Source organism: Lepisosteus platostomus, chromosome 7 (assembly GCF_059453375.1).
Source record: "Lepisosteus platostomus isolate fLepPlt1 chromosome 7, fLepPlt1.hap1, whole genome shotgun sequence".
Taxonomy (NCBI): Eukaryota; Metazoa; Chordata; class Actinopteri; order Semionotiformes; family Lepisosteidae; genus Lepisosteus; species Lepisosteus platostomus.
The window spans coordinates 17,210,614-17,226,171 of NC_142617.1; the positions used below are offsets into that span (position 1 = coordinate 17,210,614).

A 15,558-nucleotide genomic window follows, 5' to 3' on the forward strand; every position below is an offset into this window, starting at 1 on the left:
AAGTGAATGTGCGTGTGGAAGTGTGGGTGTAGTCCAGAAGATGAGGCCAGTCATCATAAAGCAGCATCCAGAATATTCTAATTTCTTTCAGTACATCACAGTTTGAGCATGCTTACTTTCATTATTATGTTTCAGTAAAGAAGACCTGCAGCTTCTACAGCAAAGCTAGCCTCCACTAGAGGCTATATCTATACTCTACATTTTTAATGAGATCTTTGTCCTAGTGCACAAACAGTATTATTGCCAGCAGCCATATCACCCTGCAACTCACAACTGGCAACCCACTGAAGCTATCAGGTGTCAGCCTGGTTAGTACCTGGATGGGAGACCTCCTGGGAAAAACTAAGGTTGCTGCTGGAAGAGGTGTTAGTGGGGCCAGCAGGGGGCGCTCACCCTGTGGCTCATGTGGGTCCTAATGCCCCAGTGTAGTGATGGGGACATTATACTGTAAACAGGCTCTGACTCTCTGGTCATTAAAAATCCCAGGGGTTTATTTGAAAAGAGTAGGGGTGTAACCCTGGCGTCCTGGCCAAATTTCCCATTGGCCCTTATCAATCATGGCCTCCTAACAATCCCCCTCTATGAATTGGCTTCATTACTCTGCACTCCTCCCCACTGATAGCTGATGTGTGGTGAGCGTTCTGGCCAGGTGGATGCTGCACATTGGTGGTGGTGGAGGGGAGTCCCCATTACCTATAAAGCGCTTTGAGTGGAGTGTCCAGAAAAGCGCTATATGTAAGCAATTAATTAATTAATATTATCTTGAATGCCTACTGCCTGAATTTTGACAATTAATCTTGTATAAGGAACTACATCAAACGTCCACCGAAAATCTGAATATACCACATGAAATGTTCTAATTGTGTCCATTACTGCTGTTGCGTTTTCATAGAACTTTAAGATTTTAAGAAAGGCCCTTCTGAATCAATCTTAACCATTCTTAGGGTTTTCCTTCTTGCTTGATTCTGAATAAGTGGAACACAGCACCACACAAGAAGCAGTCTAATTCTGACCACAGGGGAAATCCCGAGTTACCTTTCACTTCTTTTTCATGTTCATCCTGAAGCTCAGCAATAGTTACAGTGTGAATATTCTCCATCTCCAGTACAGCTGCGCTGTGGTTTACATTCATTTCCTCAATCTGAAAAAAGAAATCCAACATTAAAAGTTATAACCACCTTTTTTTTTGTTCTTCAAGCATTATGGTTTGCTGTTCAAGGAAAGAGAGGAACTCTAATATATTTGCTTCTTTCAATGCAATAGCAAAAGAAAAAGAAATGTGGTGTTTAATTGGGCTAATGTACTGTATATTGACCAGTCTTCAAGAGATATAGTATACAGGTACCTCTTCAATATACTATGTATATATGAAGCTTCCTTGATGTATGATGTTTCCTTTAATATATATACATGTTTGAAATCTATCAAAATTTAATAATTCCGAAGAAAATGTTTATGAAAGACATGGAAATAATAAATGCAGATTCCGAGACATGACCTCCTGACTGAAACACTTTTAATTCAGAGGATGCATTAACAAAAATAAGTTATTGAACAAAAAGGGAACTAGAGTTAATTTAAATATGTTTAGAAATGTCCAGGGTTTTTATTACCTTGAATAGTCAGCACATACTGTAGCAAAAATATTAGAAATGAGAAAAATAAGAGAAATGTGTGCTGACATTTTCACTAAACAACAACCCTAATGGTCTTTTAGACTCTCTAAAAACATTCTGAAACATTACTTATGTCACAGTTTCTTTTTTGATTCTGTATAGTATTTTTGCAATTCAGGCAACTGGTCAAAATATAAAGGACAATTCTGTCGGATTTAGAAATTTTCTAAATATTTCCAAATGTATTGGGTGTCTCTAGTACTTTGTAAAAAAGATTGGATATATAACTATGGTGGTGAAAAAAACAATTGAGGAATATCAGAAATTAGAATGCTGTTTAAGTCTTTTGGGGGTTATTACAAGTTGTTGCTTTGAGCTAAAGTAAAGCTGTCATTTTCTAACACCTTCAGAATTATAGGACATGGTCCAACTTGTCAGAGAGCTGCCCTATCAGGATCACAGTTCCCAGAAACCTCCGGGGGAATGATCTGCTGTGCCCTGTCACCTGACCAATAGCTGGAAGACAATTGGTCAGGTGGGTGTTTAAAAAGCAGGAAGCAGAGGTGTCCTGTGCAATGATATCTGCTGTCTAGATGATAGAAGGCAGACTACCTGTAGGGAGAAAAGACTGGCCATGGATCTAAAGAACCTCTGAGTTTTGTGAAGCCACATTTGTGAGCCTTAGGTGAGATAAAGTGTTTGGAGGTGTTTGATTTGTAGCCATTAAGCATCTTAGCCTCTGAACTATAGTAGTCCAGGACTTTGAGAAGACATTTAGTCAGGAGCTCAAATTGGAGCTTATGTTTTATTTTGGTGTTTGTGGCTGATTTGTATTTCCTTGCACTGTAAACAAAGAGCACTGGTGATTTTGAACATGAGTGTATTTGACATGTCTGTTGTCCTGCACCTGGTAATTTTTAAGTCCAGTGGGTTGTCAGCCTTAATTGGGCTTGTGGTATGAGGTTGAGAGAGTGTGCTCTTTGACCTGCTCTTGGTGTTGGCTGCTGATCATCTCCAGGAGAGCCTGGTGCTCTGCCTGCAGCCTGTCCTGCTCAGCCCTGTGGTGGGACCTCAGCCTGTCCTCTAGCGCTTTCAGCTCGGCCTCCTGCTGCATGTGCAGCCTCCTCAGCTCCCTCTCGAAGTGCTTTTCCAGCTCCTCCTTGTCCTGTTGCAGACGCTCCCAACGGGCTGTGTTGAAGGCTGGGGGAGAAATGGGGATAAGGATTCATTCCTTTGCTTTGGTGCCTTCAGTAGTCTCACAATGATAACACTACTGGTGGCCTCACTGCTGCTTTACAGGGAAAGCAAAGTCTGAGAGGAAAAGTCTCACTTTCTAGGACAACTGTATATTGCCATGCCATGCTTGTCATTATTATGTTTCAGTTAAGAAGACTGGCAGCTTCTACAGCAAAGCTAGCCTCTCCTGTGAGCCTCTCTTGTGAGCTTGCAGTTTTGTCAAGTGAGTCATTGAGACAGTAGGCCATGGATACCCTGACCAACACAAATCTTCAATGATTGATTGTGCATAGCTTTATGCTTAAGGAATCCTGCTCAGGACCAGCCTGTTATGTAGCCAGCACACAGGTGAGTGATTTCCTTACTGCATTTTAACCTGCATTCTGAATAAGGATCCCCCCCCACCGATTCGTTTACAAATGAAATTTTTGGGGTGTTAAGTTATTAGCAACTAAACATCAAGACTGGTCCTCTGATTTGTAATTTTAAAATATTTTTAATAGAAAGTATCTGTTAGTTGTGCCATGGTTAAAATTAATTAGCATTAATGTTGGGAGAGTAAGGTCTAAAAAGCTCAAATATGGTAAGAAGGAAAAACATAAATGCAGTTTCTTAATTTAGTTCATATTTCTGCTGCTGTTTTCCAAAGACAAATGCTGATCATCCACATAGAACGGAAGTGTTTTTGTGCTGGGGATATGGTATTACTGTTGGGGATCTTGACAAAAGAATCCACTGTCTGGAAACAGACTACCTCATCAGCATGATGGCACCGACTGATAATTTCCCAGAAAATGACTAATGTAAGCTTGGGAGAATACTGAGGGGCATTTCCTGTACCTTTTCAATAGGTTACTGGCTATTTTGTTTGTTATGAGGGACTTGCAGAAGGAGACCTTTAAATAATTTACCTAAAGAAATGCTTTTTTTTTCTTTCCAATTTTTGAAATACCAAATTCAAATGTTACCTCACAATAACGCTAGTCCATTCCAATTTCTCCAAGTCATGTCTCAAAGTGTGCCATGACATTTAAGAATTTAAATGCACAGGACAATCTATTTCCATCCTCCTGTACTCACAGATCTTGAATTAAAGTAGGGCATTCCTTTGAAGTGTTGATAGCTAAAATCAGATGCTTTAAAGACCTTTAGCTTAAAAGGGCCAACAGCACATAAAATAATTGAACCCCAGCATGGTGTAGTAGGACTACAAGTTTTGACATTGTAAGATTTTTATGAAAATTGAATATCATACCGATTCACATTTACACATACAGTATGACTGAAGAAATGAAGTTAAAAGTATTTCCTCAAGTGATGTCCATATTAGGCAACTGATACCTCTGTTAATGAGTACAAGGAGCTAACCAGTACCTTAAGAAACCTCAGAGAACCAAAGTCAAGTGGAGACAAAACTGCAAAGCAGTGGGTTTATGCACTTACCCACTTCATTCCTGAGGTTGGCAAGTTCCAGGGACAGTTCCCTCTCTTTCACTAGGGCACTTTCACTCTACCAAACAGGTGGAGACAAAATGGCAGGAGATAAAGATTAAGAGAATAAGAACAACAACAAAAGAAATGAATAACAACAACATCTGCATGTATCTTATAGACTATATAAGATATATTTATTGTGTATATATATAAAATAATAAACAACACGTTTCTGATATTGAAATAAACTTAATCTAAGAGCCAACATGAATAGTTATACAATTTTAATTTAGAACTTACCGGAACTTCTAACTTAACTGAACTTTACACATCACTCTGTGTCCTTCTGTGTCTTGATTTATTGAGCAGAAAGAGCAACATTACTTAACAATGCAGTCAAGGTGAAAAGTTCAAGTCATAATGGTCAGACACACTCATAATAGGCAGCATTACTGTATGTTGCACAGACTCCTTAGTTAAATTCTACTGGCTTATTAAAAAAAATTCTTAATGAAATGAGTTCTAAAATCTAACATCTGGTACAGAGTTTGTGCTAATTTCTGACCCTGCATTTCAACTGATTAGAAAAACAAATAGTTCAATTCGTTTACTTAAGAAATATGGTGAAGACACAAGTGTTCTTAAGGATAAGGAAATAATCTGTGACTACAGGTGGAACAATACTAAAGACAATATCTATATGTAATGGATCCTGATAAAAAAGTAATGCTAAAATAGTTCCATGATCCACTTGTATTTAAGTATCATTAAACTTACAAGGTAAGTTGACATCTGCTCCTCTTTCCCTGAATTAGTCGCATATAAAATAAAAAATAGCTGCAAGAATGAACAGCATTTGTGGAAGAATCCTTATGAAACACATTCACAGTTTGGGGCCTCAAATATAGAAGCCTTAGCAGAAATGAACACTAAAAATAATATAAATAAATTGTAATACAAAGAATGAGGCTAATAAGACAGAATTAAACTGCACTTTTGGTATGCACTCGTTTTATAAAACAGATTTTAGGTGAGTCCAATTTTACAAAAGAACAGACAGTGATAAATAGAGATACTGAGCAAAACATCAGGAGTTAAACTTCAGGGTTTTGAGAAATAAAACCTAAGGAAATTCACTTGCCTTAGATTTGCATTTCTAGGACTGGGTCTCTAACAGCTCTTAAATATCATTCTATCATTCAGTCATGAATAAAGTTCACAAATTGTCTCTTGGCATTCATATTAGTTTGAATAAGACTCAGTAAACATAAAATGCAGGCAGAGTGTAGAAGCAAGTCCCTTAAAGCTCATCATCTTCCCAGAGTTCCAATCAGGCATTAGTAAGGTCTCCTATCGCAGTCTGTGGAAATGACAAAATCAATAGCTGTATGAGAAATCAATCAACTGTGAAGGAACTAATCCCTATAACGACCAAAAGAAGTCATAAAATAATTTAAACATGGTGCTCTGTTAATTTAGCATTCTACAAGAACATTAAAGAAACATGTTTAAATAAAGAAGATGTTTATCTAATTTCCCAGCACACACAAAAGTCTTTGCCCCTTTAAATCAACTATAATTCATAAGGTTTTTAAATGTTACTAGGTATTAAACATTTAATAAACGTTCAATTGCATATGTTTTCAAAATTCGACCATTGTCGATATATACAGTGCCTTGCAAAAGTATTCAGACCCTTGACCATTCTCTTACTCTTTCTCTTACTTTACTGAATTACAAATCCTACATATAGCTCTCTGTGATATTTTTAATTTGAAGTACTGAAACTCAAAAATAATTATTTTAATGTGATATTGTTTTAATTTATTTTAAATTGTTATTGTTTTATGTTTAAAAATATTCAAAATGCATGACAAAATAAGATTAAAAAGAACCACTGTTATTGCCTTCTTAAATTCCACTTTCACTAAAATTAACACATAGCCACAGATAAACGAGGGTGCTGAATGGGAAGCTCAGTGACCTTTTGACTTATTTAAACATCCAGCCTCCGAAGTACAATCAAATCCTCCAATCTGAGTTTACTGGGTAAAACCTATTGGAGACCCAGTCTCACGAGGCCTGTTTAATTCCCAGCTTTGAATTCATGGCTCACCAAGGCAACATAACCTGCTTGTATTTCATGATCCTTTAACAGAAGGTTTTTGTGCTGCTGAGCTCACTTGAAGGTCATATTTTTATTCACAGATGCACAGAAAATACTTGTCAGTGGTGGAACAGAACCAAAACAAAAACCTCTTAGAAGTTTAACATTTTTTATTTAAAAGTTTAATGCAAAAATAGTCTGAATTTAAAACATATACAGGATAAGCAAGGAAAATATTTTCTGTGTAAAAAAACAAACAATGAAAACAGCAGCAACACTAGTGATACCACTGATAATTTAGACCTGAGTCAAAGAAAAAGCCATCTAAAGTTTTATTCTCTCCTTCTTCTGTGGCAACTGACTGCCTCTGCAGCATCCAGAGCAGGTCTGAGCCTCTGCTCTAGAATAATGCACTGCTTAATGCCAGGAGTGAAGAGAGCAGCTGAAGATAGCAACAATGCACACAGTCTAGCAAGTAATAAGGTTCATCATCCCAGCAGAGAGCACACACCAGACTGCATTATGTAAGGGAGCTGCAGCAATGACAAAGGAAAAAAAGAAAGAGGCTATTTGGAAAGCACCTAATATGCCGCTATGATTTAAAAAAAAAAGTGAAAATAAAATTTTGCCTCACATGAGAGCCTCCAACTATGACAGAGCAGCTGGATACAGAACATGGAACACGTAAAACCGGTGCCAACAACCCTGAGGAAGGAAATAAGAGATTTTTTTTTTTTTACCGTCTTGTCCAGGCACTGGAGGCAGTCATGGGGCTTGCAGCAGCACTGGCCCATCCTAGTAGGCTTGCGAGGAGAGAGTACTGTTTCATCCAGGCAGCCAGCCTGTCACTCCTGAGCCAGCAAATTAGGAAGTGGCCCAGCTCTGCCGTGCACACGCATCTCTAACACCCAGCTGGCATGGTACCTCATTGCTGCTGCTGTTACTCAGAGCCGTCCTAAAAAGCCAGGAAGACCCCACCAAGGCCCTGGCTTGAGAATGGGAGTGTCAGTCTGAGGCTCAGAAAGAGGCTGATCAATAGAGAGCTGTTACACGGAGGCTCTACCCATTTTGCTCTCCCTGGAGGCCCGGCCACTGGATAACAGAGCTGCTTCCCCTGACACAGCTGGCTCCTGCTCTGCATCTACAGGTCTGCGCCTCCATTCCGCCTGTCAGCCTCATCAAACAGCCCGTGGATTAAAGGTTAAAAAATTGCTTCCCATCCCCCCTCCACCACACACTAACTTGCCTGGTCAACATGCCTCGGTGAACTGAGCAACAGCGGCTTTACTTTGGAGGCCGCAGCTTGTAGCCAAGAACCTCTGTATCCAATCTGAATTGAAACCACTGAAAATGAAGCTCACACCAACCTGACAGACTGGATTCTCAAGTTGTGTGACCGCCCCAGCACTCTAATTATTTATGTTTTGGTGGGGTTTGTTTTCATCTTTAAGGCATTCAACTGAAAAATCACCGGCCTACTACCAGGTACAGTATCTTAGTATGTGTTTCAGAATAACCTTTGTTGTCTCGTTGCATAAATTCATGGAACCTAACCTGTTGCAGTTCTTATTTTTGGTATTTTACCTGAATGGTAACATGTCACTATAAACCATGACATTCCAACATGGTCACATCCTGTATAAATAGCGAAGCATTTACCTTTATGAAACAGAAAGACTTGAATTTACGTGGCCATCTTGCTGGTCTCACACCCATTTTAGTTATTTATTGGGGGAAAATGTTTTTAGCTCTATAAGTAACTTCTATGATCTAAATATATAACTACAGCAAAAGTTAAAGTTTGCATTTTGCCTATATTTCAATCACAGAAGGTAGAGTAACAGCTACAGTAGTAAAAGTAGCAGTAACAGGAGTGAGAACAGTAATAATTAGATTAAACTGGTAAATTATTTTCCAGTACAAACAAAATTATTTTGTTTTTAAAAGTACAACCACAGTAAACACTGTTCTATGCACATTACTATTCAGTTTGGTGTTTCTTGAAATTCTGTGTGTAGTAGCTTCCATAAAAAAGAAGCACAAAAAGCATCAACTAAACTTTTGGTTTATTCCAGTGAATAGAAAATAAAGAATATTAATGTCACATGCATTATTATTGTTCAATTTTTCAACAGCAGCAAAAAAGACCCAGAATAATGTGTACTACCTTTCTCATGTTTCTTTTTAAATTCGGAATATCCGATGGTTTCAGCTTCATTAACATGTTTTCACCTCAGGAAGTGGCAAATCTCTAGTTTTAGGGAGTGCCATTTTATCTACAATTTGTGTAAATAAAAAAAACAAAAATGTCATAACAGAATTTTTGTAACAAAAATACATTGGAGGATAATACAGAATGAACTAATACCTAACTACTAATATCTATTAATAGCAAATGTACCATTTTTGTGGGCAGTATTTATACCACTTTAGAATGGTATCTCCCACTTACTTCACTGTACTAGAACTGTACAATTCATTTTTGGCTGCTGTTAAGCCTGACCTTTGAAAGTGAAAGAAGATAAAAATGAGTACCAAATTATTTTTAATATGCTCAGCCTACATAAAACAAAAATGACATTTTAGTTGGCTGTGAATTGTTTTCCAGCCTCTTCCTTTCCTCCATTCTTCCATTCTTAGTCCAGTCTTCTATAATGTACTGTACCATACTGTATATATTCGAAAAGTATCTTTTAACTAATACAGTTGATTAAGACTAATAGATTAATGGGCTTCCTGTTCGCTTTGTTCCGTAGTCACAAAATCTGTTTTGAAACTAAAGAAATATCAACTTTGTGCAATATTATATTTTAATTTAATAGTTACTTATGATAAGAAATAATAAACTAAGAAGAAACAGCAACAAAGTTCCAGTTTCCGCTCTAATGTCAAAGACAAATGTATTTACACTGCAACACAAACTATTTATGTGGAAAAAACTGTCACACCCACATTATTGTATTAGTGACATTGCTTGTAACATTAATATGCTGTTAATTATACCACACATTTAAATACTTTAGAAGGGTTGTTGGTATTACTAAAATATGCTTTAGATGTTATCTACCTGGAAGAAAACCGGTTGTGTAAATTAACCATTGTTCACCCTAGCAAATCTCATTTTCCCCAGGGCTTTGTTCTTGGTGCCAAATCCCTTTATTATGTATATTACCATGAAGTCAGATTCTTCATAGATATTTCAGCAGTTTCCATTTTTTATGCTGATAACGCCCACAGTTCTGGTGTGCTTAATAAAGCAAACCTGTTTTACCAATCTGCTTAAATGATAATTTATATCAATGGGACTGCAGTGGAGAGGGTCAGCATTTTTAAGTTCCTGGGAGTTAACATCACAGAGGACTTAACCTGGACCCACCACACCATCATCATGGTCAAAACAGCATGGCACTGCCTATTCTTTCTCTGCAGGCTAAAGAAGCTTGGCATGCCATCACATATTTAGGCCAACTTCTACAGGTGCACTATTGAGAGCATCCTGACTGGTTGCATCACTGCCTGGTATGGGAACTGCTCCGCCCGAGATCGCAAAGTAATGCAGAGGGTGGTGAAGTCAGCGCAGCTGTGAGCTATCAAATATCCAGGATATCTACTCAGCTAGATGTCTTAAGAAGGCCAGGTCCATTCTCAAGGACCCCAGTCATCCCAGTCATAAGCTGTTTTCTCTCCTACAGTCCGGTAAACAGTATTGAAGCATTCGGTCAAAGTCCAACAGATTACGGAACAGCTTTTACCTCAAAGCAATAAGCAATAAGTTAAATAGCCAAGCTGCAGTTCCTTCAGCAAATCACCCGTAATGGCTACATGGACATACAGTACAGTTTTCATTACTCAGCATACTGTACTACTTGAACATAATGTATTGTATACACCCTGGATACATAGCAGATCTGCTTATACTGAGTTTTGTCTGATATTTATCTTATTCAATTTCTATTGCACTATTATCTATCATTATGTAAACTTAATTTGTAACTTTAATTTTGTGATTTATCCCCCCGGTGAGCTCATAGAAAAGACATTTCATTGCCAGCAACTACTGCTGCACGCTGTATTGTTGTGCATTTGAAAAATAAACTTTGACTGACTGATTGAAATGATAAATGGCTAGTGTATACTACTTAACAAGAGCTAAAAAAACAATTGGTGTGAAGAACACAGAAATGACAACATAGTTTAAAAAGCACTTGAATAGGCTTCGGACTTTGAATTGGCAATTTGAATTGTCACAGTATTAGATTCTGGTTTAACAGATTAATCTGTTTTGATTAAATAATTTGCTAAATTACTAATAATTATTTTACTATTACCCAATTGCAAATACATTTAATGTACATTTGATGTAAACAATTTGGCCACACTAGCCAATTTTAAACTAGATTAAACTGTGCTGCTAATTACTGTGAAAACAATTTGCATAATTTAAAGTAAATGGATAAACAGTTGTGAAAACAGTGTGCATACTTTGAAGTAAATGAGTATTACTATTACTATTACACTGTATTTATATAAACATATAACATATTCAGAAGGAGCTTTTCAAAGATCATTAACAGCAGGTATTATATTCTTAACAAAATATCACGATCTCAGGATTTTAGAACCATATGATGTGTCAGAATTAGAACTAAAATTAAGTAGTATTAAGTTGTACATTTACAATTATAATTATGACAAAACTGAGATTTACAATAGCAACATTTAATCAGAAAAAATACGATATCTTTAGAAGTGTATCTGTTCTTTCAGAATTAAGACAGTCTGCAATTTTCAGTTCTAACTCCATTATCTTATTACATATATAATCATTATTTTCTTTTTGACTCCATTATTGTACATTAGAGACAGAAACAATGTATGAAAATGAATCTGGCTGCTTATGTATGGATGACCATAAATGACCATTCCTGTCATGGATGACCTTGTTATGGTCAGCGTTATGACTCAGCTGAAAATATTTTTATTTTTCTAAGGATGCTGTGGTTTGGCTCATGACGTTCTTAATCCAGCTGCTTTCACCTGGCCCCAGCTCCAGAAAAATAACCGCTAACCTTTATAGCATCTAACTGTATTGAAGACTGTGTCATATGTTAAATGTGGTTTTGTAAAGGCTTTCGTTTATTGTTTTTAGCTAAATATATACATCACCATATTTGCAGAAAATCAGACCATAGAGCTTTCTAGGCACCCTGATTCCAGCTCTGTTAATCCCATCTCTGGTTTTTCTCCAGCTCCCAAGCAACACTGATTTAAAGCAGTCTTTCTGATGTAGCATGGCTAATCTTGCTTTATTTAATATGTATTTCATATGCTCATCAGGCCAGCAGGTGTCATTACAATCCCAAAATTCCTTTTTTGATCTTCATACTGGAAAGTAGGACAGAAATAGAGGAACAACATGAGGATGTCAGAGCAGAGTAAAGACAAAAGGTTTAAGAAAGCATTTAAGAAAATCCTAATGTGTGCACTTTTTATTTTGAGACATGTTTAGAATTTCCTCTCTCCTAGCATGTCCATGATTGACATGGACAAATACACAAACGTTGTTTCAGTCAGGGTACACATCACTTAACGTGAGTTCTTTTTAAAAAGGTGTTAACATAACTGTGTGGAATGTTTCCTCAACTTCTGAGGGCTTGTGACACATTCTCTGTATTACATGATAATCACTCAACACCTATTATGTAGTAATATTATCATTCTGATTATATCTACTGTCAACTTTACATATACTGTACATATACATTCCTCACACATTCCAGTGGATCATCAGAGTGGATATTGTGCTCTAAATCCTAAATTCCATGCTGTGTGTATCACAGGCATTTCTAGATTTAAATGATCACTGGACCAATGTGAGTTGGCACTGCTTCATTTGAAGACTTACAACCTCTGGAGAGCTCCAGAGCTTTTTAAGGATGTGATGTGCTACTTAAGAAATGTGCAGGCCTATAGCACTTGGCTCCCTGATGCTAATCTGAATCATTTTGCCACTTTTCCTTCTAGGTTTTTCCATACCAACATGCCATTGTACAGAAATAGAGTTTCTCCATTGAAATCTAGATGCTTGTTGTCATGGATGTCGGAAGGGATGAACCATAGAACGGCAGGAGAGCAAAAAAGACCCTATGCGTAGCGGCGAGACGGGGGTTAGCCCAGGCTCAGCTGTTCAAGGAATGCCGTATAGAAACCTATGCCCTCAGGTAGCGGACGTGGGGCGACCTGGTGCTAGGCGGGTTTCAGGACATCCGAACGTCAATGCTGAGCGAAGGCAGAAAGAAAGACCTGGAAATATATAGCCCCAGAGAGAGAAAAACACCGGAAGGACAGCCAAGAACCGGAAATGAGAGACAGGACAGAGACGGAGCGCCCTCTGACTGCAGAGGGTGTGACACTTGTGCTGTAATGAAAAGTGTTTTCCTTATTTTGGCTTCATGAATGGAACCTTTGCCATCAACCTCCACCGAAGAATCACAACACGTGCTGGGATTAAGAAGATAGTTTCAGATCCTTGGTGTCTCTCAGCACCAACTTTGCCTGTTATGCCTTATGTATGAGTTTCCATACAATGCATGGACTTTGTATGTTCTCACATGGGTTCACTCCACTTGCTCCAGTTTCCTCACACAGTCCAAAGACATACTGGTAGGATAATTGACTTCTGGGAAAAATGGCTCTGGTGTCAGTGTGCACGTCTCTATCTGTGTGTGCCCTGTGATGGAATGGTACCTCATCCAGGGTATATTCTGCCTTGTGCCCATTGCTTGTCGGAAAAAGCTCCAGCTCCCCCATATCCCTGTATTGGATAAAGTGAAATTAGAAAATGGATTGCTCTGTCTTTCGGAAGGACACCAGTCCATTGTATTGCCTTGGAGAATGGGGAAATTTAGAATAGATATCAAACCTAGCCAGTGTCTTTGGTAGGTGGGAGGACACCAAAACATTCAGAAAAAAACTCAAACACCAGGAGTGTCAAAGTCAAAGTCCACTTGGAGCTCTGTGACACTTTCAATCCTCCTGGCAAAGAAGGAACTCTAGTTTTTTTGCCATTGTTCAGGGAAGCAGTAACAAGCTCTGACAGCGGAGTTCTGCAGCTGCTGCAACACATATCCTTACTTTTTAGGGATGATTATTCAGGAAGTCTCCTGAGTAAACAAGTTATTTCAACAGACTCCAAGGATTTTCAACAATCTATCTCTTATTAGCTTGCAAAACATGACACCATGTTCTCAGTTTAAATTAAAATGAACAGAAGACAGGCCTGAGACAATCTGTACTTCCTAAACCAGCTTCAAGGTGGCTCATCAGCGCAGTTCACATTCAGCTTTGAGAAACAGATTAATATGTGGGATGGCCTAAGGTGTTGCGAAAAAGTCTTCACCAATTTTACCTGTACTGAGTGAGTCACAGCAGACATTCAGCAGTCGTGGGTGTCAGGCCCAAATCACTCATTCTTGTTGTTGAATCAGTAAGCTCCTTCAAGAAATAGCTAGGTAAGATTCTGGAATTCTTTAGCCCACCTGATAAACAAGGTTTATATGCCTTTTTTTACTTTGTTTTCTTATTACAGTCTAAAAGTGTAAATATTCTCTAAAAAGCCATAAAAGTATAACTATTCTTAACTTTATTATTAAAGACAGTGAATGGTAATCAACTTCGGATTATTGGGTCCAAGGGAAGACCTTCTTTTGCTCCTTCTATAGCTGATATACTGTAAGATTCTAACAGTGGAACTAAGCACACGTTTAATGTTATTGCTTGGAGATTATCACATTCTGCCTCTTAGTCCTCTCACCTTTAATACCACTCCTGTGAGTTTCTACAATACAAACTGAAGGAGTTTCCACATTGAGCATAGAGCTGTCATTTCTACTAACTGCAACACTTATACAGCAGGATTCAACTTAATATTCTGCTAAGGAACCATGTCATATTGGTAGCAGTAAAAACCAGGAAACAAACAGGCAGTATTATTGCTCATGTTCCTCATGTGGGAAGTCCAATGTTAATAAATATACATTGTAATCTTGTTCTCCATTACCCCCCTTCTCCAGCCTGGAGTAAATAGTCCAGCAGAGGAAATAACTGGCAGGAGGTATTAAATTAGCTTCCACTGGGATCATCTATCAGAAAGCCATCACAAAGTCTAACACTTTTTCATCCCCTCTTTCCTCTGGTGTGCTCTTTATTTTTCTATTGGATCTGTATTGAATGCACTGAATTACAATGACTTTGAAAATTCTTTTACTGCAGTGGGGGCAATAACAACACTTTTTTGAGGTTGAATTCAACTGAAGGGAAAGCTAAAAATGGAAGGAAAAGAAAGGAGCAAATACTGTCATCCATATGGTCATAAACAATTGTTATACTGTAGTTCCCTGCAGGATCACAAATGAGTCCAATGTTTGCAATCCTACAGTATGTGTGTTGTTCTATACTCAGACTAGACAGTTTCAGACAATTAGTAATTCTACAATATTAGAAATTAGACAATATACTCGACACATTAAATAATTTCTGTTGTTATTCTGTATTTATTTAAATGTGAAGACCACAATGGTCATAAATGGTAAAAAAATGTCACACCAAAATTTCAAAGACTGCGACTAATGCTGTCTACAGTATAGGAAATAGCCTAGTTAGTACATGGTATGTCCTGTGAACCCTGAGAACAGTAAAGTAATAGGAGACCTGTGGATACCTCAGTGTGTTGTGCTATTAGAAACAACCCTGATGGAAGTGCTCTCACAACAAGTGTGATTGTCTCTAATGTAACAATCATGGCAACATCAGACCTGGCTAATGCATCACTTCTGACAGTTTTAAGGACTTGGGCAGGAAGTACTATTCAGCCTTCAAGAGACAGTAAATCATACTTTGTATCTTATGAAGAGCTCTGGTAACTGCATTAGGTTGAGTGTTTCCAAATAATCCACAGACACCTGTAAACATCTAGCTGAATTAATGTCAGGAATTGTTACAGCTGTAACTGTAGCTGATAGTGGACTGACTCACTAGCAGAGTCACTCTTTATTTTCTGGGAGGGCAGAACACTTATGCCATGCTTGTAAGTAATTTACTGTAGCTGGCACTTCTTTTACAAATCAACCTGTTTTTATCAATAGCCATATCTGTTTTATCTCTCTA

At 37.9% G+C, this 15,558-nt stretch overlaps 1 protein-coding gene across 3 annotated transcripts in view; it reads right to left on the bottom strand.

Annotated features, from left to right (window-relative positions):
- Window positions 1-15,558, bottom strand: part of LOC148658414 (microtubule-associated tumor suppressor candidate 2-like) — a 209,368-nt gene that overhangs the window by 19,350 nt on the left and 174,460 nt on the right. For all 3 annotated transcript variants that reach the window (XM_088639561.1, XM_088639559.1, XM_088639560.1), the window contains 3 exons: window positions 4,296-4,362; window positions 2,602-2,816; window positions 1,036-1,141 (listed from right to left, as the gene is read on the bottom strand). In XM_088639561.1, coding sequence (XP_088495687.1) covers window positions 1,036-1,141; window positions 2,602-2,816; window positions 4,296-4,362 — 388 coding nt within the window. The remainder of the gene's footprint in view (window positions 1-1,035; window positions 1,142-2,601; window positions 2,817-4,295; window positions 4,363-15,558) is intronic.